This window comes from Anabrus simplex, chromosome 3 (genome assembly GCF_040414725.1).
Source record: "Anabrus simplex isolate iqAnaSimp1 chromosome 3, ASM4041472v1, whole genome shotgun sequence".
NCBI classification, from domain to species: domain Eukaryota; kingdom Metazoa; phylum Arthropoda; class Insecta; order Orthoptera; family Tettigoniidae; genus Anabrus; species Anabrus simplex.
The window spans coordinates 387,375,730-387,400,785 of NC_090267.1; the positions used below are offsets into that span (position 1 = coordinate 387,375,730).

The window sequence follows — 25,056 nt, forward strand, 5'->3', positions numbered from 1 at the left end:
CTTTCATCCCACCCCTAGACCATTCCTATCTCATCGCCGCTATTAGACCTACCTGTATCGATGCGGCGTGAGGCAAATTTTAAAAATCTGTTATTATGGTTTTAATATAACTCATTAAATCAATTTCCCATAGTCATTTTTGAAAGGAACAAATTCTGTATTATTCTCTCTAGTTCAGATGATGGGAAAAAAATTACTACGATTTTAGTTCAGAGGCTCCTCTTAATGGTGTAAAAGAATTGATCAAAATTTGAATATTATCTTTTCATTAGTGTGTCAGGTTTAGGTAGGGCCTAAGTATTATATGGAATGAATGAAATTATTTGCTAAGAGCACTCATATAATACAGTATAAAACTGCTATAAAAGTTATGTATCATTGTCGCTTATACGTGTCATAAAAATACTAACAATGCGAAGACTGGTGCTTTCCCTATAAATTCGTGAAAACTCGAGAATTACGGTATGTATCAGTGGGTTTTGAAAATGAAGAAGTTCAATAGAGCCACGTTTAATGATGGCGTGTGGTCTCCGGAGAGGCCGGTTGCAGGTATTGAGCACCACGTGAAAAATGGAATAACTTCAGTTATGACTGGGTAAACGTCAGAAATTTATTTCCCTATCAAGTTTCTTAACAAATGATCCACCAACTTTATCACGAAAACTTAAGAATATTTAAACATATCTAATATTTCTTTTTCTTTCATTTTGGCTGCCCCTGAGCTGTTTTGATTAATGAAATGTATATTACGAGGTGTTTTCCTTAACAAGCCATAGTACAGCATAGGCCTTCATTTTCGTGACCTCGTGATAAGGTTTTTGTTTCATAGAATTTGGAAACCTTGATTATCAGCTTCTTATCCTTATGTGTACGTTAAGCCTGGTCATTACGCTGTAATAACTTTTCGTAGTACTGGGTAACAGCAAATTTATTTGTATTTGGAACTGTGATAAGCTACCCAGGCTTAATATCTATAATACTCTAGGAATATGTGAGGTAGGAACCTGGTAAAATCCACGCTCAGCATAGTTACAGAAAATTATCTACCCTGCATTCGAATTACTCACTTTTAGTTTCTCTCATGTCAGCGGAGTAGTCATGTTGAAACACCAGGTCCAAGGGGAATGAAAATAACATTAGCAAAATGTTAAAAGTTCCCGTCGCTCCATCATTTTGTATTCTCTCTTGGTAGGGCCAATAATCAACATGTTAGACTCAATTATCATCTATCAGTAATAGGAATGGTATGTGAACAATTACACTACTTGCTACCGCTTGTAATGCTGATACTATAATCCTCTGTGCTAAAGCACGTATAATAATAATAATAATAATAATAATAATAATAATAATAATAATAATAATAATAATAATAATAATAATAATAATAATAATAATAATAGCCAACTGACTTATCCAAACTTGGTCATTCGTGATCCTGCTAGGGCAGGATCCACGATCAGGCATCGGGAGCCAGAGTTTACTTGCTGTAAAGTGGTTTTTGTTTTCCTGCTCCTCCTCTAGCCATCAGCACATGAGTTACCCGCCTGAATGATGACCACGTCCAATGTTCGAATACCGGCACCACAGCACCTGTACCCATGCGATATTAACATAAGGACCAACACTACTTTTAATTTTATGAGACCATCTCAGTGACGCTCTCGCACGCGTCATCTACCAGGTATCAGGCCGAACATCACCACATTTTCCAGAGATTCTCCTCCTCCTCTACGTGCAATATGACAAAAGAACTTAAGTTTCCAGAAAGTCAACAACTTCCCCAATTTTCAGTTAACGTAAAATTGAGTTCTTGATTTTTATATTCTGTTCAAGAAGTAACGAATATTCTCCTCCAACAGGACATCTAATCACACATTCTTCGTATCTGACGCGTTAACAGTCCACATCTCTGCACTTTAAAGGGAGACTTACGTGAGCACACTAGCCGTACCTTCACCGACTTGGAACGGTCTTTCAAAATGACATTTAGTTGTGACATTGCCTTCTTTGCCACTGCGATTCTGCGCTTGATTTTCTTGATGCAGTTTTCATTGCTGGTAATATTTGAGCCGAATTATATGAATTGGGACACAGCATCAAAACTCCCTGGAATGTAAGTTCCAGATAATTATTTATTTCTGTTTAATTGTATTGCTTTTGTTTCCTGACGGTTGATCTCCAGACCCAATTTTTGACTTTCAACCTCAACTCGTTTGAGTACAACGGCTCTTTATTTCTCATCCCCTGTGATGAGAATAGCATCGTCGGCGAATCTCATGTATGAAAAATTCCAACCACCCACTGTTACTCCTCTGTTCGATCCTTCAAGTGCAGCTCTCTTTACATATCACATGAAATACCGCCTTGCCGAACTCTTTTGCGCACTTTTAAATCTTCAGAGTATTTATTGTTTACCGCACCATTAACTGTGTTTATCTCAGATTTTTATAACCCTCCCTAATTCTCCGAAGACTGTTCACAGTTTGTTTCCATTTGACAGAATCGAAAGCAATTGAATAGTCTAGGAAACATAAAAGAATGGAGAATTATATGCAATTTTCAGCCTTTTGTTCATAATCTGTTTTCTGGTAATCTACCCTTTAACAAAACCATCTTGTTCAGAAGGAATTTGCCACTGAAAGAAGTAGGCAACATTTCTTTCAAAATATGCAACATAATTTTACTGGCGTGGGAAATTAAACCCACTGTGTAGATGGTGTTGCATTTTGTATAAATACTGACGAGTTCTGATTTTATAACGGGCTGTTATGTCGTGTCGACGTTTCAATGAATGCACAGTAGCCCTTATTAAGATGCTAACCCGAAATTCTGTATCAGCAGTAAGGGTAAGTAGTGGCACCAGCTTGCCTCCCTCTCAGGTTAGTGTTCTCAAGACCTACTCATTATGACCTGGAGCGGCCATTCGTCTGTTCATCTTGTGGCGAGTCAAGTTTACCAAACTCTGCTAATCTGTAGTCCCTATTCTTTCCTGAATCAGTTATCATGTTTCATTATATCAGTACGTTCTCGGCAGACACGTAAATTATTTCGTGATCGAGGAAAGAGAGAAAGTTCTCTACTACTGCAGATTTTTCTGGGTAGATAGGGCGAGAATCACATGTTCTTTCAGTCTGGTCTTACTGCATTATTCTCTGGTCTCGATATAAACTTCCCCGCATGAACAGGGAATAGGGTACATTCAACTCTGATAAAGACTCTCGAAAGCCGGCAGGTGGGTATATTGTACCCTCTTCCTGCGGGCAAATATATGTCGAGACCACCAAATACAATAGGACCTCTCAGACGCCCAAAATCTCACACGTGCAAACTGAGGCGCAGAGTTCCTGTGCACAGTGCATCAGTCCCACTCGGCTCGGCTCGGACCAACGTTTCATCTCTGGGCTACTCGGCTAAGCTCGGCTCAACTCGGCTCGGGTTTGGAGCGCTACGGAGCAAGTGAGGAAGAGGGAAACAGCGGAGCGAGCGAGACAGGCGTGGGGAACGAGAGAGACAGCGCTATTACTCCAAATCGAGGAGTGGGGGGCTGCACTCTGGTCAACCAAGCGATGTCGTCTTTTGCACTGGTACATGCGCATGCACCCTGAAAGGCCCTGAAATACAACATTAACCATGCTGAAAGAACATGAGCGTCGTTGTCGCTTCATTCAATCTGAAGTATGGCTCTATGGCTTGCTGACCTTTGGTCCAAGGCGTCCCAGGTTCGATTTCCGACCGGGTCCGGGATTTCAACCTTCATTGATTAATTCCGATGTCTCGGGGGTAGGTATGTGTGTGCCGTCTTCAGCATTAGATTATCCGACACGTTGGCTGAATGGTCAGCGTACTGGCCTTCGGTTCAGAGGATCCGGGCTTTGATTCACGGCCGGGTCGGGATTTAAACATACATTGGTTAATTTCAATGGCCCACGGGCTGGGTGTTTGTGCTGCCCCCAACATCCCTGCAGCTCACACACCAAACATAACACTACCCTCTACCACAATAACACGCAGTTAGCTATACATGGCAGATGCCGCCCACCCTCATCGGAAGGTTTGCCATACGAGAGCTTCACTCGGCTAGAAATAGCCACACGAAATTAATTAATTATGATTAGATTTGATCATAGATAGGGACACAGACGCGCAGGTCGCCTATTAGGCACCAAATTGAAAGACTTGCACCAGGTCTCTCCGAAGGCAACACGCCGATATTATCCAGTATGAAAAATTTGTTCCGGCGCGGCGAATCATTTCTTTCTTTTCCCCGATCAGGAATGGCTGTTTGAGGAAACAGGAAATGAACCACTTATATCATGCACATCTTCACCGAGAAGCTGTTGAGATGATGAGGTATGACAATTGGTTCAACAAGGGCATATTACGAGAATTTTATCACTTTTGCTCACTGCGAGAAGACAGAAGAATGCCCGCAGTGGGTCACACTGTGTAAGTCGTGATTACCCCGGATAATTTCATTTTGATAAGGATTATTGTACAGTAATCGAAACGTAGAATTTTACATCGGCCTAATATCCTGGAAGAATATCAAACCGTCAACTAGCCCTGGAGCAGAGGGCTTGGCATTTGGAGCAGGTATGGTGTTCTATGTACTGAGAAATTTCACGGGAATTTAATACAACGAATCGTTTCGTGACTAGAAAAGGTCAGAAATCACACACACTCTCTCTCTCTCTCTTTTTTGCTTTACGTCGCACCGACAGAGATATGTCTCATGGCGACGATGGGATAGGAAAGGCCTAGGAAGTGGAAGGAAGCGGCTGTGGCCTTAATTAAGGTACAGCCCCGGCATTTGCCTGGTGTGAAAATGGGAAACCACGGAAAACCATTTTCAGGGCTGCCGACAGTGGAGCTCGAACCAACTATCTCCCGATTACTGGATACTGGCCGCATTAAAGCGACTGCAGCTATCGAGCTCGGTCTCTCTCTCTTTAGCCGTTTCACTCATGTCCAAGTATGGTGATCCAATTGGTTTGTCGAAATTATATTAGACTATTTTCCCACGATGTCGCATCCGTCCGTTCACCCATCTCCTGTGCAAAGTTCAAAGTCAAAATACTGTTGATCGGCGACGTGGCAGGTATCTAAGATCGTGTGAAAGCCGTTCTGCGATCGCTTGCTACAGAGGACAGTTTTCAGAATCTGCGTGAGCGTTGCTGACCGGAATGTGATTTACAGTAAAATAAAGGGCATTTTTTTGTTTCTGACAGCATTCACCGAATTTTCTGGACACAGCGCATGTATAAGGACCTAGTTCCCTTTATTTTGTAAAAGGTTCATTCCACTGATAAGTGAATAACTATTCATCGTTAAACTTCATTCCTGAAACTAATTAATTTCTGTATTTATTTATTTTCGTGTAAGAAACATACATATAAGGCTCAGTTTATCATTTATTTAGCGCATGACTTATCTAAAACACAAAACAATGTGGTATAAACAAAGGAAGGAAAAATAAGTTCATCATGGACACTTTCCAGTAGTCCTTATAAAAAACAGTCAAGGTTCTTGAGTCATTCAACTATATCAGGTGTCGCATCAATAAAATCTTGTCTCTCTCCTGGGTAACACCTGATAGGACACTCAGAGGTGATGTGGTAGATTGTCTGACTATCACTCCCACAGTCGCAGGCAGCTCAGCGTCCATGATTAGTGCGCATCACATTTACCAGACGTATGCATAAGTGTTTGCCGGTGTTTGTGGTATAGAAATCACGTCATTTTCAAAGGAAATGCATTTTTGTGTTTATTCAAAATACTGGCCATCGGCTTCTACACACTTCACCCACCTTTCAGGTTAGTTATGAATACCATACTAGAAACAAGTGCTTGTACTTTGCGGCAAACCATTCGTCGAACCATTTTCCAAGTTCCTCGAAATTGCTGAAGTGCTGCTCTGCGAGTGCATGCCCCATTGATGCGAAGAGGTGATAGTCAGATGGCGCCAGGTCGGGGTAGTTACGGCTGGTGTGGAAGGATGTCCCATCCAAACGCTTTCAATGTTTCTTTCACTGGTTTGGCTGAGTGAGACGGCGCATTGTCGTGTAATAAAATCACTTTGCCATGTCTTCTGGTCCATTATTGTCGTCTTTCGATCAATGCGTGATTTAAATTAATCATTTGTTGGCGATAGACTTGTGCATTAACGGTTTCGCCGGGCTTCAAGAGTTCATAATAGACAATACCGCTCTGGCCCCTACCAGACACAAAGCATGGTCTTCTACCCGAAGGGATTCGGCCTTGGTATTGAAGAGCCGGCTTCGCCAAGTGACAGCCACGATTTTCTCCGCTTTGTATTTTCAAAATAAATCCATTTTTCGTCACCCGTCACAGTGCGGTACAGAAATGATTTCCTTTCATGGCGTTGAAGCAGCATTTCACAAGTGACTTTGCGATTTTCCATTTGCCGCTCATTCACATTGTGTGGGACCAATTAATCGACTTTTAACATCTTCCCCATTGCTCGTAAACGTCTGCTGATTGTTTCTTGTGATACATTTAATGCTTGTGCCAATTGCTTGCAATTGCTCGTTTTCGCACTTTCGTGATCTACCAGAGCGCGCACTGTCTTTCACATTGAAATCACCGCGTTTAAATTGTCAAAACCATGTCTCTCATGTTCTAATTGATGGAGCATGTTCACCATATGTTTCTACCAGCAAACGGTGACCTTCCACGACCTTTTTTCCTTTTGATTAAATAAGAAAAGTAATGCGTGCGCTGCAAATGTTCTTTTTTAGGCACAAACGTCGACATGATCACTGAACGAAACAACACAGACGCTAGTGTTTGGCGGACTGAACTCGTGAGTTGGTAGGATAATGTCAAACGAACAAACTGACGTATGTGCCAAATTCATACGCTGGGTACTGTTCGCTGGCGCCATTTCTTAGTGAAACCGGAACAGACTTATACATACACCTGGTAACTGACGTGGTAGCTGGAATCCCGTTTTATTATTGTGCTGTTTGACTCGTTGTCATTTTGGAGGTGCCTGGATGGACCATTCTTCGTTCCATTTCTGCGGTACCTTGAAGTTGTTTTTACTGAGTGAACCAATCCAGCTGATATTGGTGGATTTCTTGAAGCTATTTGATTATGTAATGTGATCTAAAATATCAATATTGATCGGTAAATGTGGATTGGACACAATTTTTTTATATTCTCGGATTAAACTGTTTTGTCTGCTAAGATGTAGAGGAGCAATATCACAGAGTGTTGGTAACCAGTAAACTGGGGTAGATTTAATAGTCCCAGATATCAGCCTCATAGTCTGGTTTAACTGGACGTCAATCTTCTTAACATGCCAGCTGTTGAGCCAAGCTGATGCACATTATTCAGCCACGGAGTAAACTAGACCAAGTGCACTCACCCAGAGTACATTTGCTTGAGCACCCCATGAAGTGGCCGTCAGTTTACACGGGATGATGTTTCTTGTTCCTAGTTTAGCTGAAGTCTCAGAAAGGTTTTTACGGCAGATCAAGGATCCGTCCAGTGTCACACCAAGATATTTAGGGTGTTTATTGTGGTGAAGCTATACGCCATTAAAGACAACAAATAATTCCCTGTTCGTGAATTTGTTAGTCAGAATGAGTCAACAGTTCACAAACCTTCTTCTTATTTATTTATTTATTTATTTATTTATTTATTTATTTATTTATTTATTGTCGTGCCAGGAACATATACATATAAGGACAAGTTCAAATACTATATTCTTTGTGACCAGAATTTGGTTCCTTCCAATGCATTCACTGTGGAGTAATGACGTTCTTGAGTATAGGAAGCTGGACACAGTTTGCATTCCTGCAAATGTTTTACAGTATGAAATTCTCCACATTCACACTGAATATCATTCTTATCAAAGTAGCCCATCTTGCTAAATGAACCCTAGATCTGCCCACTCCAGAGCTCAATCTATTCTTCGTCATGGCCAGTAGGCTAAGTTTCCGAAAATATTATCCAACCAATGAGAAGGCAGGTCGTAGTCTTCCATAGTTGTGGCCGAGATTTTCCAGCGGTGACTCATTTGATGTCCTAAGGAAGCTCCTCCTTGATTTCAAATGCTGCGGATGTGGTTCGTACCCCTGCAAAAATGGGCTTTCCTGCTCCACTTTCTTACTTTCTCTCCTTATTGGCAGCTACAGTCGAACCTCCATTACTCGAATTTTTACTCTGGCCAGGAGAGATGGCGGGGTTGAGAAGAAGTGAGAGAAGAGGGAGATGGGTAAAAGGCGGTATGAATAAGTAAAAGAGATGAGAGTAAAGGACGTGTCGGTTATCGAGTGCTTTAGTGACAGATTTACAAAAACAGATGGGCTATGTGCGAGGTATGGAGGAGAGAGTGGTGTACTTGTGTGAAGATGAAAGGTTAGAAGTTGGAGGGTAGCAGTGAGATTACAAAGGGATGTAGTGAAGAGACGAAGGTACTCGAATTTTGTGTAACATTGACTCTGCAATAGGGCATTTGTGGTTTGTGAGGAAGAGTTAACAAGTAAAGAAAGGTTTACAGTGATGCTGGGAGCTAATATGTTGGGAACAGAAAAACTAAAACTTCTAATTGTCGGAAAATCCCCGAAGCCACTCTGTTTCTCGGGTGTGGATTAATTACCGATCACGTACGAAAGCAACTCCCGAAGTCGCGGATGACAAGCTCCATTTACGAATTTCGGCTGAATGGTATTGACGAAAAGTTTCATGGTTTAGGGAGGAGAGGTTAACAGTAACAGACATAAGAGATTAACGGATTTTTTCCAAAGGTGTTAACCGAGATATATCTCTTGTTTCATTACTGTATGAACTGTATTCTGTCTTCTAGAAATTTACAATTATAATGGTTACAATTAAAGTGATGCCGTAAAATAGAGTTTGTATATGTTTAAGTAGGCTACTGTTAAAAATAATGTATTCAGTATACGCCCGTAGATACATATGATTAATTTATGTGCTATACATGCTCAAACCGAGCTCGATAGCTGCAGTCGCTTAAGTGCAGCCAGTATCCAGTATTCGGGAGATAGTGGGTTCGAACCGAACTGTCGGCATCCCTGAAAATGGTTTTCCGTGGTTTCCCATTTTCACACCAGGCAAATGCTGGGGCTGTACCTTAATTAAGGCCACGGCCGCTTTCTTCCCACTCCTAGCCCTTTCCTGTCCCATCGTCCCCATAAGACCTATCTGTGTCGGTGCGAGGTAAAGCAACTAGAAAAAAAAAAAAAAAAAAAACATGCTCAAAAAAACGGTATTCTGTATATCTCGAAAAATCGATAACTCGGAATAAAATTTAGCTCCCGAGGTGATTCGAGATATCAAGGTTTCACTTTATTTCTCTTCGAATAGGAGGTGGTGCTATTCCTGCGGGGTGGTAAAGCCAATCAACAGGAGTGGATTTCAAGCGGTCTGTTATAATTCTACAAGTCTCATTACGAGCTACATCCACCTGTTTGGCATACGTGGAACTACACCAAACAGGACAGGCATACTCTGCTGCGGAATAACATAGCGCCATTGCAGAAGTGCCAACGGCCGTAGCCGTGTTGAAACACCGGATCCCGTGAGATCTCCGAAGTTAAGCAACATTGGGCGAGGTCAGGAGTTGGATGGGTTGCCACGCGCTGTTGGTGGGGAGTAAGGGAATGGAGGAGCGGAAAGGAACTGGCCACCCTACCGCACGTAAACTCCGGCTCAGGAACACCTCTGCGGAGGTTCGGACCAGCCTTCGGGCAGAATAACCTCTTTATTGCAGAAGTTTGGTAGCTCTTAAGTGAGCTATAATTCTAGAGAAGAGTTTACTTTAACCAAAATACTTGATAAGTACCGGTCTGTCGCAGATGAAGTACAGTCATAATCCACTTTTATCTAATTATGATTTGTGTAGGCCTAGGAGTGGGAAGGAAGCGGCCGTGGCCTTAATTAAGGTACAGCCTCAGCATTTGCCTGGTGTGAAAATTGGAAACTACGGAAAACCATCTTCAGGGCGACCGACAGTGGAACTCGAACCCACTATTTCCCGGATGCAAGCTCACAGTTATGCGCACATAGCCGCACGGCCAACTCGACCGGTAAACTCTTTTTTAAACCGACTGTACATGTAGAGAAACGCTCCTTTACCACTAGTATAACATACTGTACTCTCCCTGATCCATTCCCGAGAATTATTCTATTCTTTCACTAAAGCTCAACGCCGGGCCGGCAATTTCAGAGCAGGTAACGGCAGCTAATTTAATAAGCAGGTTCTTTGCCGTAGTGGCTAAAGATAAGCCTCTTTCATGCATCTAAGTGCTATTCTTGAGTTAATCTTGAGTTTATAGCTTCCCTCTCGAGGGGATTATAGTAGTTTATACAAGCTTAGCTCATCTCGACTGGCAGTTACTTTCATAACTGGTAGGTCCTAAGTGAGGTAGGTATAATTCTAAATAACAAGTTACTTTAATCAAAATACTTGATAAGTACTGGTATGTCGCAGATAAAGTATAGCCATAGGTAATTTTTATATGACAAATTCTTCTCTCTCTAAATACATATAAGAAATATTAAGGATTTAGAGATCAAGAGGATTGAGGTCATCCTACGGTCTCTATTTTGACAATGTTGACATTCCGTAATGCTAATCCTGGAAGATGTGATTTGAACAATCAGTTTTCTGAATCTATCGAAAAGAACAACTGTGCTAACTCCGTAATGTGCTTAATAAACTCATAAATTCCCACAACGTAAACAAAAAACAACGGATAAGGTCAGAGGCCACGATTATGCATATTTTCTCTACATTATATTTTCTATCCAGGAAACATAATAAAGGCAAATTTGTCTTTCTTCTATCGGTTTCACGTCCACTAACATCAACAGGTTATCGGTGGCGCTGGGTTAAGAAAGGGTTAAGACTGCCGTTGGTTCCCACTATTTTGGAGGAGACACTGAGTTGGTTCCCGAAGTTTCGAAGGGTTGATATAGAAGTGGGTTTCCAAGTAAATCTAATTTTCCTTCCTACTTTTAATTGATTGGCTATTGCAGGACGCATGGATAAATATTTTGTTATGCAGTAAGAAAAAATTAATTACCTAGATTTGAGGCAAATTAGATAATACCTTAGAATGAACTAAGGTCCAAAATTATGTCTGTCTTCGATGGCAATAATTTAAAACAGACGTGTCGCTGGAGTGAATACCTAGGTATACTTTTAAGGAGACGGCCAAACGATATGTTATTGTTGCAATGTGTTCCTGTATATAATTTAGTTATACTTTACTCACCTTAGTTTAGTTAGTGATACTTTAGTTGCTTTAGTTATACTTTAGGTTGTAAAAATTTCATATGTTTAAATTTTATGTAAAAATTACATTGTATATACATGAAGTGGTTAAGTGTAAGAAAGGGCCGGGAGCCCTAACTTCGCCACAATAAAGACGCTTTAATAATAATAATAATAATAATAATAATAATAATAATAATAATAATAATAATAATAATAATAATACATAGTTGTGAGCTATCTGGCTGTGCGGTTAGGGTCATGTAGCTGTGAGCTTACATTCGGGAGATGGTGGATTTGAATCCCGCTGTCGGCAGTCCTGAAGATGGTTTTCATGGTTTTCCGCTTTCACACCAGGTAAAAGCTGGGGCTCTACCTTAATTAAGACCATTTCTAGCCTTTTCCCATTCTTGTGTCACCGAAAACCTTCAATGTGTTAGTGCGACGTTAAATCTTCTTCTTCTTATTATTATTATTAATCATCTGTTTACCCTTCAGCGTCGGTTTCTCCCTCGGACTCAGCGAGGAATCTCACCTCTATCGCCTCAAGGGCAGTGTCCTGGAGCGTGAGAGACGTTTTTTTTTTTTTTTGCTAGGGGCTTTACGTCGCACCGACACAGATAGATCTTATGGCGACGATGGGATAGGAAAGGCCTAGGAGTTGGAAGGAAACGGCCGTGGCCTTAATTAAGGTACAGCCCCAGCATTTGCCTGGTGTGAAAATGGGAAACCACGGAAAACCATCTTCAGGGCTGCCGATAGTGGGATTCGAACCTACTATCTCCCGGATGCAAGCTCACTGCCGCGCGCCTCTACGCGCACGGCCAACTCGCCTGGTACTTCAGACTCTAGGTTGGGGAATACAACTGGGGAGGAAGACCAATACCTCGCCCAGACTTTCTCACCTGCTACGGTGAACAGGGGCCTTGCGAGGATATGGAGTGATTGGAAGGGATAGACAAGGAATAGGGAAGGAAGCGGCCTGGAGGAGAAGTGGCAAACCACGGAAAACCACTTCCAGGATGGCTGACGGAGGAATCGAACCCGGGTCTCCGGGGGGTGGCAGCTAATCACACAAACCACTACACCACAGAGGCGGCACGTTAAACCACTAGGAAAAAAACAAATGTACTGCATTTGGACCGGCGAGCGTTATAAAGACATCAACATTTATAAAAGGGAATTATTTATAATCAACTTATGCGACGACATTGTTCAATGTATAATATGTATATACTGTCTCATTTTAAAGAAGAAGGACCACTGTATCTAACAACAAGAGACTGTACATGATGTAGTATTTGCTAGCGACAACGAATGGCGGCAGTAAAGCATCACTTTCCAATGGTTCAGATAATAGTTAGCCACGATTCACTGAGGTTGTAGCCTGTAGGCTATCGCGGTAGAAATTATTTCAACTGCCTCCCTCATGATTCCGGGGCGATTTTGTTTTATACGGGCAAGAACATCCAATCCTTGGAACATGACATCATGATCAGGTGTTATAGCATGATCAGCAACAGCTGATTTATCAGGTTGGTTGAGTCTGATACACCTATTATGCTCTTTAATGCGAGTAGGTATCGTTCTCGAAGTCTGCCCAATATCAACCTTGCCACAAGTACAACGAACTCTGTAGATACCCGGTTGTTGCATGGACCTAAAATATCGTCCCTATTACTTTTTAGGGCACATTTTTAAGTTATTTGTTGCTTTCTCTTCAGCAACCGTTGATGCGTCTTGTTTCCGTTTTCTATTTTCACCTGATGAAGAAAGGCAAGGTACCTTCCGAAACGCACGTTGAGTATTTTTATATAGTTTATTTCACGGCATAATCCAAAAAAGCCGACTCCCGGTGTAGGAATAGCGTGCCTTCCTCTTAGCCGGAGGCCCCGGGTTCGATTCCTGGCCAGGTTAGGTATTTTTTACCTGGATCTAAGGGCTGGTTCGAGATCCATTCAGCCTACGTGATTAGAATTGAGTAGTTATCTGAGGGTGAGATAGCGGTCCCCGTCTAGAAAGCCAAGAATAACAGCCGGGAAGGTTCGTCGTGCTGACCGTACGATACCTCGTAATCTGCAAGCCTTCGGGCTGAGCAGCGGTCGCTTGGTAGGCCAAGGCCCTTCAGGGCTGTAGTGCCATGTTTTTTTAATAATAGCAAAAATGTCCGGCTCCATGGCTAAATGGTTAGCGTACTGGATTTTGGTCACAGAGGTCCAAGGTTCGATTCCCGGCAGGGTCGGGAATTTTCACCATCATTGGTTAATTCCGCTGGCACGGGGAGCGTATGTGTCGTCTTCATCATTTCATTCTCATCACGACGTGCTGGTCGCCTATGGGCGTCCAGTCAAAAGGCCTGCACCTGGCGAGCCCAACATGTCCTCGGACACTCCCGGCAGCAAAAGCCATACGCCATTACATTTCATCCCAAAAACATTTCATCATGAACAGTTACATGGGTCCTGAAAGTCTAAATAATAAACAAGAGACTGATTTCGGTTTGACGTCATCGGGTGATGCAATACTGCTGTCATCTTGAGGTTCTAATATCGCCGTTATGCGCAGCTAATAATCAGTGTAGCTCTGGACTCGAGTGTGGTAGTACGTCATATCAACTTTCTTGATTCTAAACGTCCAGTACTATGCAAAATATAATTCAAATAATGAACATTTGTGAAAATTGTGGTGCAAGGAAGTGCTAAAATATCTTTCTTTCGTAAAATGTCACATCACGTGGACAATAGCTTGTAAATGTTCGAATACACATTCGAGAGTATAGAATGTATGATCAGAATTCCCAAAAATCCAAAATCACCAACGCCGAGCGTCAATAAAGGTTAATGGGAACGTCTAGAAGTTAAGGTGGCCGGGCGTCTTGAGGCAAATTCCTCGCTGCTGGAGCCCCAGCTCCCCCTGTAGATGGGGGTGGTAGAATAATAATCACGGTACCACTGTCTGTCGTAAGAGGTGACTAAAAGGGGCCCCAAGGGCTCTTGAGTTTGGAGCGTGCGTTGGCGACCATGGGGCCTTTAGCTGAGTACTGGCATTGCTTCCTCTTACTTGTGCCAGGCTCCTCACTTTCACCTATTCTATCTGACTTGCCTTGGTCAACTCTGGTTCTTTTCCGACCCCAACGCTATTAGAGCAGTCGGGGTAGGGAGTCTTTCATTATCACGATCTACGTGGCCCCTGCCTTTCTTTGGCCGATATCTTCTTTTTTCTAAGTGTTGGATACCTTCCATTTATCTCTCTGATTAGTGTTATATAGAGGATGGTCGCCTAATTGTACTCCGTCCTAAAACAATAATCATCATCAACACCACCAGCACCACCAGAGCTCCAACCGAGCACAGTGGAGGAAAGTTATTTGGAACTCGGGATCTTGAAGATGCGTAAATTTGTATAGAATTATGGAATAAAACGTCAGCAATAAACTTTCGGACAGGTACTGATTGAGTACCTTATTTAGACAATACGTACCCCATGGTGCGTATTTTATGACAAAACATGTGACCTGACCCCGCAATAGTCCCCCTCGGATTTCTTTAAAACTCATACAACGACCCTAGTTCTTAGTCAAGTAATTTCCATCCAGTGGGACTTTCGGATCGGTTCCCAGTTCTGCCATGAACTGAAGGCCCTGGTACAGGTGCACTCATTCACGTGAATAAAACCGAGACATAGGTTTAAGTCCCATTCTTCGATGAGCTTGGAGGTATTTTCTCTGGTTCCCCTTTTCCATTTCCAGATGCCGGATGATACCGGAATAGGGCAGTACCGAACTGGTGCGATGGTCAAAACATCCCAAAGATATTTTTGTTCCATAACGAAAAGTCGCTGTTGAACTGATTCGGACGAATGAGTTACTAACCAAACACCCACCCCTCAACAACTGCCTCATTTCTTTAGACTCAGTGTCAGTTCTCAGACAGGCTCAGTGCAATGTACAAAGTAGTACGAGTATAAGTATACAATGTTTGCCATGTTAAGCGGGAGGAGCTTTAAGTTAGTTGTTTTTGACGGATTTAAATATTCAAAAGGTGACTAGACACAATCGTGTGAAAAGTGGCCCCTACATATATACGTTAACTAGCAAGATACCCGTGCTTCGCTACGGTATTATACTGAAATTTATAATTGAATGCTTATCGTTTTATATATAACCCACCGATATTCGCGATCTGACTCGTTTTCTGAGAGATTCCGCCAAAATTCGCGATCTGACTCGTTTTCTGAGAGATTACAGCAACGTTCCTCCCATTTTTCAATCTTTTCTCCAGCAATCGATTTCGTACTTCCCGGGATAGGTCCAGGTATTCCACCCGGTCAGTTGGGTCCCTAAATCTTTGCCATCTTTTCCTATAAGCATTTTTAATGTGGATCAAATCCTTGAGGAGATCCGGCTTGGTGTCGTCTTGGGTGCCTTGGCGGTACTGAACCTCTACTTTGCGGTAAATTACATCTGCTGCCGTTGTCATTGATGTCAGTATGACCAGCACCATTGTCGCACGTAGGCAAGTGCGCAGGACTTCTGGCGATACGAATGACATACGTCCGTGCATTATTGACCTTATTACAGAGGTGAACAATTGCACGGTCAATCATATATCTATCGTTTATTTCAAATATGTTTAAATTTTTGTTTATATGCCAGAAGAATCTACTGTAATCTAAGAAGGTTCTCCAAAGGTAAAGATGGCTCTTGAAAACGAACCCAGGAGAGATTAAAAATGATCGTTTTATGATCAGAATAAGTACATGGAAAGTCCACAGCCTGTTTCCAGTCATTCAACCGGGTCAGGAATGGAATGAATAAGCCCTCCCGAAGCCTATTGCGCTCCACTGGGGCAATGATTAAATGAATGATGAATGAAATGAAATGATATTGGAGAGTGTTGCTGGAATCAATGTTGACGGGGAAAACCGTAGCACCCGGAGAATAACCTGTCCCGCCTCCGATTTGTCCAGCACAAATCTCACAAGGAGTGACCGGGATTTGAACCACGAAACCCAGCGGTGAGAAGCCAGCGCGCTGCCGCCTGAGCCACGGAGGCTCCTTATAAGTACATTAGAAACAGTAAAATCAATTGGTCTCACCTCCGTTTTCACCCCACCCCGGTTAAGTTGATTTACCTCCCCACAAAAAAGAAAACGTGTTCCTTTATGTTTAAAGGAGATTCCAAATATCAATGTTCACGTGTGTTACCTTCAGTTTTGAGATATAAGTATTCCCATAAAAATAATTCACTTTTTTCACTTACTTTCACACTCCCCGTCCCCCTTAAGTGAATTTTTGGGCAAAAATACTTGTTTCTTTAATAGTAAAGGATCTTCTAAATACCGATTATCTTCAGTTTTTTAAGATATGTGTCCTCATAAAACGAATTCAACTCCTTTTCACACTCGCCCCCAAAAATGATTCTCCGCCCCCACCCCCCCCCCACCCCAAGCGCGTCGTTTTATTTTTAAAGAAGATCTAAATACCACTTTTCACGTCTGTAACAACTTTAGTTTTTATTAGATGTAAGTATCCTCATACAATTAATTCAATAAATATTTCAAATTTTCACCCCCCCCCCCAACCTTCATTGGATTTTCCGAGAATACCTGTTTCTTTACTTTAACAGGAGATTCCAAATATCAATTTTTACGTCTGAAACATTTTACGTTTCTGAGATATACTCTAGATATAGTTTTTCTAAATATTCACCCCAATTTGTCACTCCTGTTTAACCCCCATTAATTGATTTTCCAAAATCAAAAAAATAAATGTTTCTGTATTTTTAAAGGAGATTCCATATACTAACTCTCTGGTCTCTAATATCTTCAGTTTCTGAGATATAAGTATCCTAATTAAAGACATTCAATCCCTTATTCACACTTTTTACCCCTTCTACTGGGATTTTCCGAAAACAAAATAATACGTGTTCTTTTATTTTTAAAGGAGATTCTAAATATCAATTTTTACATCTGCAAACTTTTGAAGTTTTGAGATATGGATACACTCATTTTTAAAATACATCCCCCTTTACCCCCGCCCCCACTATTTGGATTTTCTAAAAAGTACATGTTTCTCTATTTATAAAGGAGATCCCAAATACCGATTTTCAGGTCTGTAACATTTTAAGTTTCTGAGAAATAAGGATCCTTATTAAAGGCATTAAACTATTTTTCATCCCTTTTCACCCCTCCTATTGGGATTTTCCGAAAACAAATAAATACGTATTTCTTTATTTTTAAAGGAGATTCTAAATACTAATTTTTACATGTATAAACTTTAAAAGTTTTGAGATACAGATACACATATTTTCAAAATTCACCCCCTTTTCACACCCCCCATTAATTGGATTTTCCAAAAACAAAAGAATACGCGTTTCTTTATTTTTAAAGGAGATCCCAAACACCAATTTTCAGGCCTGTAATATTTTTAGTTTCTGGGATATAAGTATCGTCATTAAAGGCATTCAACCGATTTTTCACTCCTTTTCACCCCTCCTATTGGGATTTTCCGAAAACAAAAAAATACGTGTTTCCTTATTTATAATGAAAATTCTAAATACCAATTTTTACATCTGTAAACTTTCAAAGTTTTGAGATATTGATACACTCATTTTAATAATTTACCCCCCTTTTCCCTCTGCCATTAATTAGATTTTCCAAAAACAAAAAATACGTGTTTCTTTATTTTTTTAAAAGATCAAGTGTACCAATTTTCAGGTCTGTAATATCTTCAGTTTCTGAGATATAAGTACCGGTATCCTGATTAAAGGCATTCAACCATTTTTTCACCGTTTTTCACCCCTCCTATTGGGATTTTCCGAAAACAAAAAAATACGTGTTTCCTTATTTTAAAAGAAGATCCTAAATACCAATTTTTTTACATCTGTACACTTTTAAAGTTTTGAGATATAGATACACTCATTTTAAATTTTCAACCCCCTTTTCACCCCCTTAGCGACGGCATATTCAAAAATCCTCTCTTAGCGAGCACCTACATCTTAATATGAATGTATCCCCAAAATTTCATTTCTTTATGTCCAGTAGTTTTGGCTCGGCGATGATGAATCAGTCAGTCAGTCAGTCAGTCAGTCAGTCAGTCAGTCAGTCAGTCAGTCAGTCAGTCAGTCAGTCAGTCAGTCAGTCAGTCAGTCAGGACAAGTTATTTTATATATATAGATTGACAAGGCCGAAAGCCTGCTACACATATTTACTATATTGTCCTGTGTCATTTTATTGGGACAGTTGGAATAATAATATATGAGCGGACGATAAGTCTTTTTCGATCCTTGGTTTTGATATTTTAGCGTCGGACTAGTTGACCCACCCCCTGTGCTAACCGTCGAACCAGTTCGTCCCCACGCTCTGTGCTAACCGTTGGACCAGTTCGACCCCACCCCCTGTGGTAACCGTCGGACCAGTTCGTCCCCACGCTCTGTGCTAATCGTCGGACCAGTTCGGCCCCACCCCCTGTGCTAACCGTTGGACCAGTTCGAACCCACCCCCTGTGCTAATCGTCGGACCAGTTCGTCCCCACGCTCTGTGCTAATCGTCGGACCAGTTCGTCCCCACGCTCTGTGCTAATCGTCGGACAAGTTCGTCCCCACCCCCTGTGCTAACCGTCGTACCAGTTCGTCTCCACGTTCTATGCTAACCGTTGGACCAGTTCGACCTCACCCGCTGTGCTAACCTTCGGACCAGTTCGACCCCACCCCCTGTGCTAACTGTCGGACCAGTTCGTCCCCACGCTCTGTGCTAATCGTCGGACAAGTTCGTCCCCACCCCCTGTGCTAACCGTCGTACCAGTTCGTCTCCACGTTCTATGCTAACCGTTGGACCAGTTCGACCTCACCCGCTGTGCTAACCTTCGGACCAGTTCGACCCCACTCCCTGTGCTAACTGTCGGACCAGTTCGTCCCCACGCTCTGTACTAACTGTCGGACCAGTTCGACCTCACCCGCTGTACTAACCTTCGGACCACCACGTATTCACCCCCTGTGCTAACCGTCGGATCAGTTCGACCACGCTAACTGGTTGATCTCCAAATTCCTATAACCATCGGACCAATTCGACAACACCCACCGGAATAGTGGCTAATGTAAAAGCCAAGCACGTGTTCTTCCCCATTGTTGCCTCAATTAATTACAAATACCTACAGCTGAACAGACACGACAACCACATAGGATATCTTACGGACTTCAGGCACGGTAAACTAATTATAACGATTGTCTTGTGTACGCCCTGTCGGCGGCGGTGCTAGAATACATCGACGGTATCAACTGCCTGTCGTAAGTGGCAACTAAAAGGGGCCCATGGGCTCTCAATTTGGGAGCGTTGACCACGGGGTGTCTAGCTGAGTTTGCCACTTACTTGTGTCAAACTCCTCACTGTCATCTTTATTTATAACTTTCATTTCCGTGTTGACTTATATGATAGGAATCAATCGAGGGATGTTCCACCATTCAAAACTTTATGTAATATGTACATTTATTAAATGAAGACCGGTTTCGATTCGCTTGGAATCATCATCAGTTCAAAGCAATTAAATAAATAAATCAAAAGGATATTGACATATATTCAACATGAAATTTACCTTAAATACACTTAAAATGGTTGACATTGCTTATATGTCGTAAAAACACGTTAAAATTTAAAGAACTTCCTTAAGGTCCAGGTCATAAATTATCGGAGTGCGTTTGCACAATGTTGATCAGAGTTTTAAAATAATATATAAAAACATGAAGTTGGGGAATGTTATAAAGTTCTTATGTTGTTGCTGTGGATATAAAATCACATGTTAAAAATGTTCATTTATTGTTAGTCGAATCGTCGATAAAAATTTTAAAAAAGTTTGTCAAATTTGATAAACATGTGAAAGTGCTGATATTAAGGAAATTTGCAGTTAAGGCAGTTTGCCGAGCAGTTGGGGAAACTTCTTCGTTTTGTAACAACTGCTGTAATTGGAAAATCCCACTGTTGATGTTAATGGTAGGAAGTTAAATTACGGTTCGGCCTTGGTTGAATAGCACAGTAGTCGCAGAAGGTGGATGTTCCCTTACTCCTTGCTGTCATTACCCTGTCACCTGCCCTGTTACAATGCCAACCATTTTCAGTTTGTTTTAAGGCAGATTTAATATTGAATGTGTGTAAATGCCCTTTCGATTTATTTATTTGCTTTGAACTGATGATGATTCCAAGTGAATCGAAACGGGCCTTCACTTGATAAATGTTACATATTATATAAAGCGTTGAATGGTGGAACATCCCTTGATTGATTCCTATTATATCTGTCATATCCGATCTTCCTTGATCAACAGTTGTTCTCCTTCGACCCCGACGGTAGTAGGTTTGCGAAACCTAGGGAGACTTTCATTTTCACGCCCTTCGTGGTCCTTACTTTCCTTTTGTTAATACATTCATTCTTCAAAGTGTCGGATAACTTCAATTTCTTCCTTTGATTCGTGTTAATAGAAATTGTTGGCTCATTTGTACAAATATTACTACTACCACCACCACCACCACCACCACCACCACTCTCTTAAGTGTTTTTCTAATCCTGTCCTTCTCTACCTGTAGCACTCCAAAATACCGGTATAGGAAATTACTAGGCTGGCAGACTTCTTCACCATGACAGGAAGCTCCACGATGTTCACTAAAAGTGGTCTACCATGGCACGAAAAATATTCACCTCAACAAAAGTTTGGAATACTGCCGGAAATGTGTTGCTGGATAACACATAAATGAACGAACTCTTATTTGTACTCTCAAAAGTAGTACGAGGGGGTGTCAAAAATAACCGAAATTATTTTATTACAGTAAAATACTGGTTAACTTTATTCAAATTAACTTACAGACCTTCAAAGTATTCTCCCTCAGACACAATACAACGGTTCCAGCGTTCAGTCTACTGTTCAAAACACTTCCCGAAGCGCTTTCTTTATATTCTGTTGTTTATACCCGAAATTGCATTGTTTACGTCTTGATCACTTTGAAAATGACGACCCCGAAGTTCCTTTTTCACTGCAGGAAATAGGTAGAAGTCGCATGGTGCTAGATACCGTGAATAAGGTGATGTGACATCACCTCACTGCCCAATTCGGTTATTGTGTCTTGTGTCTTGATTGCCCGTTGAACAGGTGCGTTGTTTTGGTGCAGGATATACCCCATTTGAGAAAAGTTTGGTCTTTTTTCTGCAATTTTTTTTTATTTTAAGGCGCCCCTTTAATACTTTACAATAGTAATCAGCAGTAAAAATACGTTGAATTTTTGTTACATGATCGTACACAATACCCTGCTCATCAAAAAAGACAAGGTGCATGACTTTTCCTGCATTCACCTGAATTTTGGCCTTTCTGGTTCTTGGACTGGAAGGATATTTCCATTGGGCACTTTGCTGTTTTGTTTCTGGATCATAACGATTGAACCACGACTTGTCACATGTGAAAACCCTGTCTAAAAAATCTGGTTCCCGCCAAATACTCCTTTTTCATTCTTGACATGCCATCACACGGTGAGCCTTCTGCTCATCATTCATCATATGGGGAACCACTTCGATGAAATCTTTCTACTTCCTAGAACATTTCGCGTAATATTCTCGACTTATCCACATGAGATGTTTATCATTCCAGCAATCTATTCAATGGTTAAACGGCGGTCTTCCCGCAACATGACATCAATTGTGTTGAAGGTCTTCCTGGGCATGGAGCATCCTCAAGATCAGTTTCACCCTCCTTAAAGCTTTTGTGCCATTCAAAAACTTGCGTCTTTCTGATGGATTCCTCTAAGTAAGCTTGCTGCAACATTTCCACTGTTTGTGTTGGTGTTCTGTCCAGGAGAACACAAAATTTTACTGAAACGTGCTGCTGCAACTTGAAATCCATGTTGGGTAAAGCGAACACGGCCTCCTTCTTTAGCTGCTCCCCTGCAACTGAGAAGCCTGAGCGAGTGACGTGCTTCGCACTGTATCGCTCAAAGTCAGACTTTTCAAGTACTACCACCTGCAAACTCCAGCGCGGGATTCTTGAAACACACAAAGAAAACCATTCCGGTTATTTTCTGACACCCCTTCGTAAGATCAAACCCTCTCTATATATTTAATATATCAAATGAATTATTATGTATAAAACATAAATTGACTCTATAGACATATTAACAACATATATACAAAGTCCTTGTTAAGAAAGTTAATGTGGAGGGCTTTCAGTCCTTTATAGACGAATGTCCAGCTCTTCAAACCAAGAGAGTACCTCAGGGGTCACACGATGTATGTCTACCTTCTCCCAATCCTTTTCCTTTTTTGGCATGTGGTCTCCGGAGAGGCTAGATTTAGGTCTTTCGAGTTGACGCCGTACAAGTGATCTACGCATCTGTTAAGATGGGGCACTATCTAGGATGATTTCTAATGCTTACGAAAACACACACACCCAGCCCCCGAGTCATAGGAGTTAACCATTTAAGGTTAAAATCCCCGATCCTTCCGAGAATCGAACCCGGGACCCCCCTGGATCAAAGGACAGCGTGCTGACCAATTAGCCATGGGACCGGATTACCAATCCAATGAAACACGTCCTCTTTGTCTGTCACCTGGGCATGTGGTCTCTGCACGCGTCGCAGAGGCATGTTTTGCACGTAAACTTAAGATCTGTAGCGTCTGAGATATTTCTAAAAGGGCCATTAGGGATGCATTTGAAGCATTCTATCTGCGAAGTACCTGCATGCATCTTTTTCAAACGAACTAACTTTTACTGCTGGGTGTGTTTTATATACATATATATATATATATATATGTATTTTGCTAGTTGCTTTACGTCGCACCGACACAAATAGGTCTTATGGCGACGATGGGACAGGAAAGGCCTAGGAATGGGAAGGAAGCGGCCGTGGCCTTAATTAAGGCACAGCCCCAGTATTTGCCTGGTGTGAAAATGGGAAAACACAGAAAACCATCTTCAGGGCTGCCGACAGTGGCGTTCGAACCCACTATCTTCCAGATGCGAGCTCACAGCTGCACGCTCCTAACCGCACAACCAACTCGTCTGGTGGTGTGTTATACTAATCGTCAATGAGGTTATTCTTTTTTTTAATTCCAAACGTTACTCACCAATTCCACAGAGCCGTAGTGTCTTCGACTGAATACGCCTCTTCTGGAGATCAAGTCGTTAGTGGACGAGCTAGAACAGACAAATAACACACAGTTGTTAGATATCTTACCGAGTTTACATAACAAACATACTTGTTAGATATCTTACTGAGTTTACACAACAGACAAATAAACACAGTTGTTAGATATCTTACTGAGTTTACACAGCAGACAAATAAACACAGTTGTTAGATATTTTACTGAGTTTACACAACAGACAAATAAATTCAGTTGTTAGTTATCTTACTGAGTTTACACAACAGACAAATAAACACAGTTGTTAGTTATCTTGCTGAGTTTACACAACAGACAAATAAACAAAGTTGTTAGACATCTTACTGAGTTTACACAACAGATAAATGAACACAGTTGTTAGACATCTTACTGAGTTTACACAACAGATAAATAAACACAGTTGTTAGATATCTTACTGAGTTTACACAACAGATAAATAAACGCAGTTGTTAGATATTTTACTGAGTTTACACAACAGATAAATAAACACAGTTGTTAGACATCTTACTGAGTTTACACAACAGATAAATAAACACAGTTGTTAGATATCTTACTGAGTTTACACAACAGATAAATAAACACAGTTGTTAGACATCTTACTGAGTTTACACAACGAACAAACACAGTTGTTAGATATCTTACTGAGTTTACACAAGAGACAAATAACACACAGTTGTTATATATCGTACTTAGTTTACACGAGTATATGTCTACTGACGAACACTTCAAAAGTTTCTCACCGTCAGTTTTTATGACAAGAAAATTTATCCAGGTTATAATGACAAAACGCCAGCCCCGCGGTCTAGGACTACCATGCCTGCCACTCACTAGGAGGCGTCGGTTTTGGATTCCCGGCCGGGTCAGGGATTTATACTTGGATCTGAGGGATCGTTCGTAGTCTATTCAGCCTACATGATTACAAATGAATCAAATTACAAATGATTACAAATGATGGCGAGATAACGACCGTGGTCTTGAAAGCCAAGAATAACTGTATTAGTCACACCAAATGCAGTCCCCACCTCTTAATATCTGCCGTGGTCTAGGTTTTTGAGTTACATTGTCGGTCGAAGCTCCTTCACTTCCATAACCTGTAGATGTTGTTCATGTTTCTTTGTGACAGGCCAATTCTCCGTCCCGTACAATGCCACTGGACATATCGTCGTTCTGTAAATCTTGGATTTTATGTATAGTGACATCTTCCGGTCGAAAGAAACTGCTGTAACCTGGCGCCACTTCATCCAGACAGCGTTGACTCTGACTCTGTTCCGTTCATCTGGAGGTGCGATACAATCCGTTCCCATGCACTTAAAAGTATATTTTTTAGGCAGATCAACGTTATCAATGATAATTGACCCATCATTCTGCTCTCTACACTCCAAGTACACCGTCACTTCAGTTTAAATCTCAAGCCATGTTCATCGAGGCGAGTATTCCTGCTTTGGATCAACTAATGGTATTAAAAGAAACTTCAGGAATATTCTAATGTCTCCTAAAATGTTAACAGTCTCAAGAAAACCACTGGAAGTGTTTGACGCCTCCGAAAGTGATAAAGGTCTTGGAAGAAAACTCAAAAAACGTTAAACGTCTTCTTCAGCAAAGCTCATAGTATTGGAAAATTTTTTCGTTTAGTATT

At 41.4% G+C, this 25,056-nt stretch overlaps 1 protein-coding gene across 1 annotated transcript in view; it reads right to left on the reverse strand.

Moving 5' to 3' along the window:
- The window catches only part of LOC136866822 (GTPase-activating Rap/Ran-GAP domain-like protein 3), a 451,356-nt gene that overhangs the window by 247,105 nt on the left and 179,195 nt on the right, over positions 1–25,056 (reverse strand). Inside the window, exon 2 of the mRNA XM_067143927.2 lies at positions 23,367–23,436. Within this exon, the coding sequence (XP_067000028.2) occupies positions 23,367–23,436 (70 nt within the window). The remainder of the gene's footprint in view (positions 1–23,366; positions 23,437–25,056) is intronic.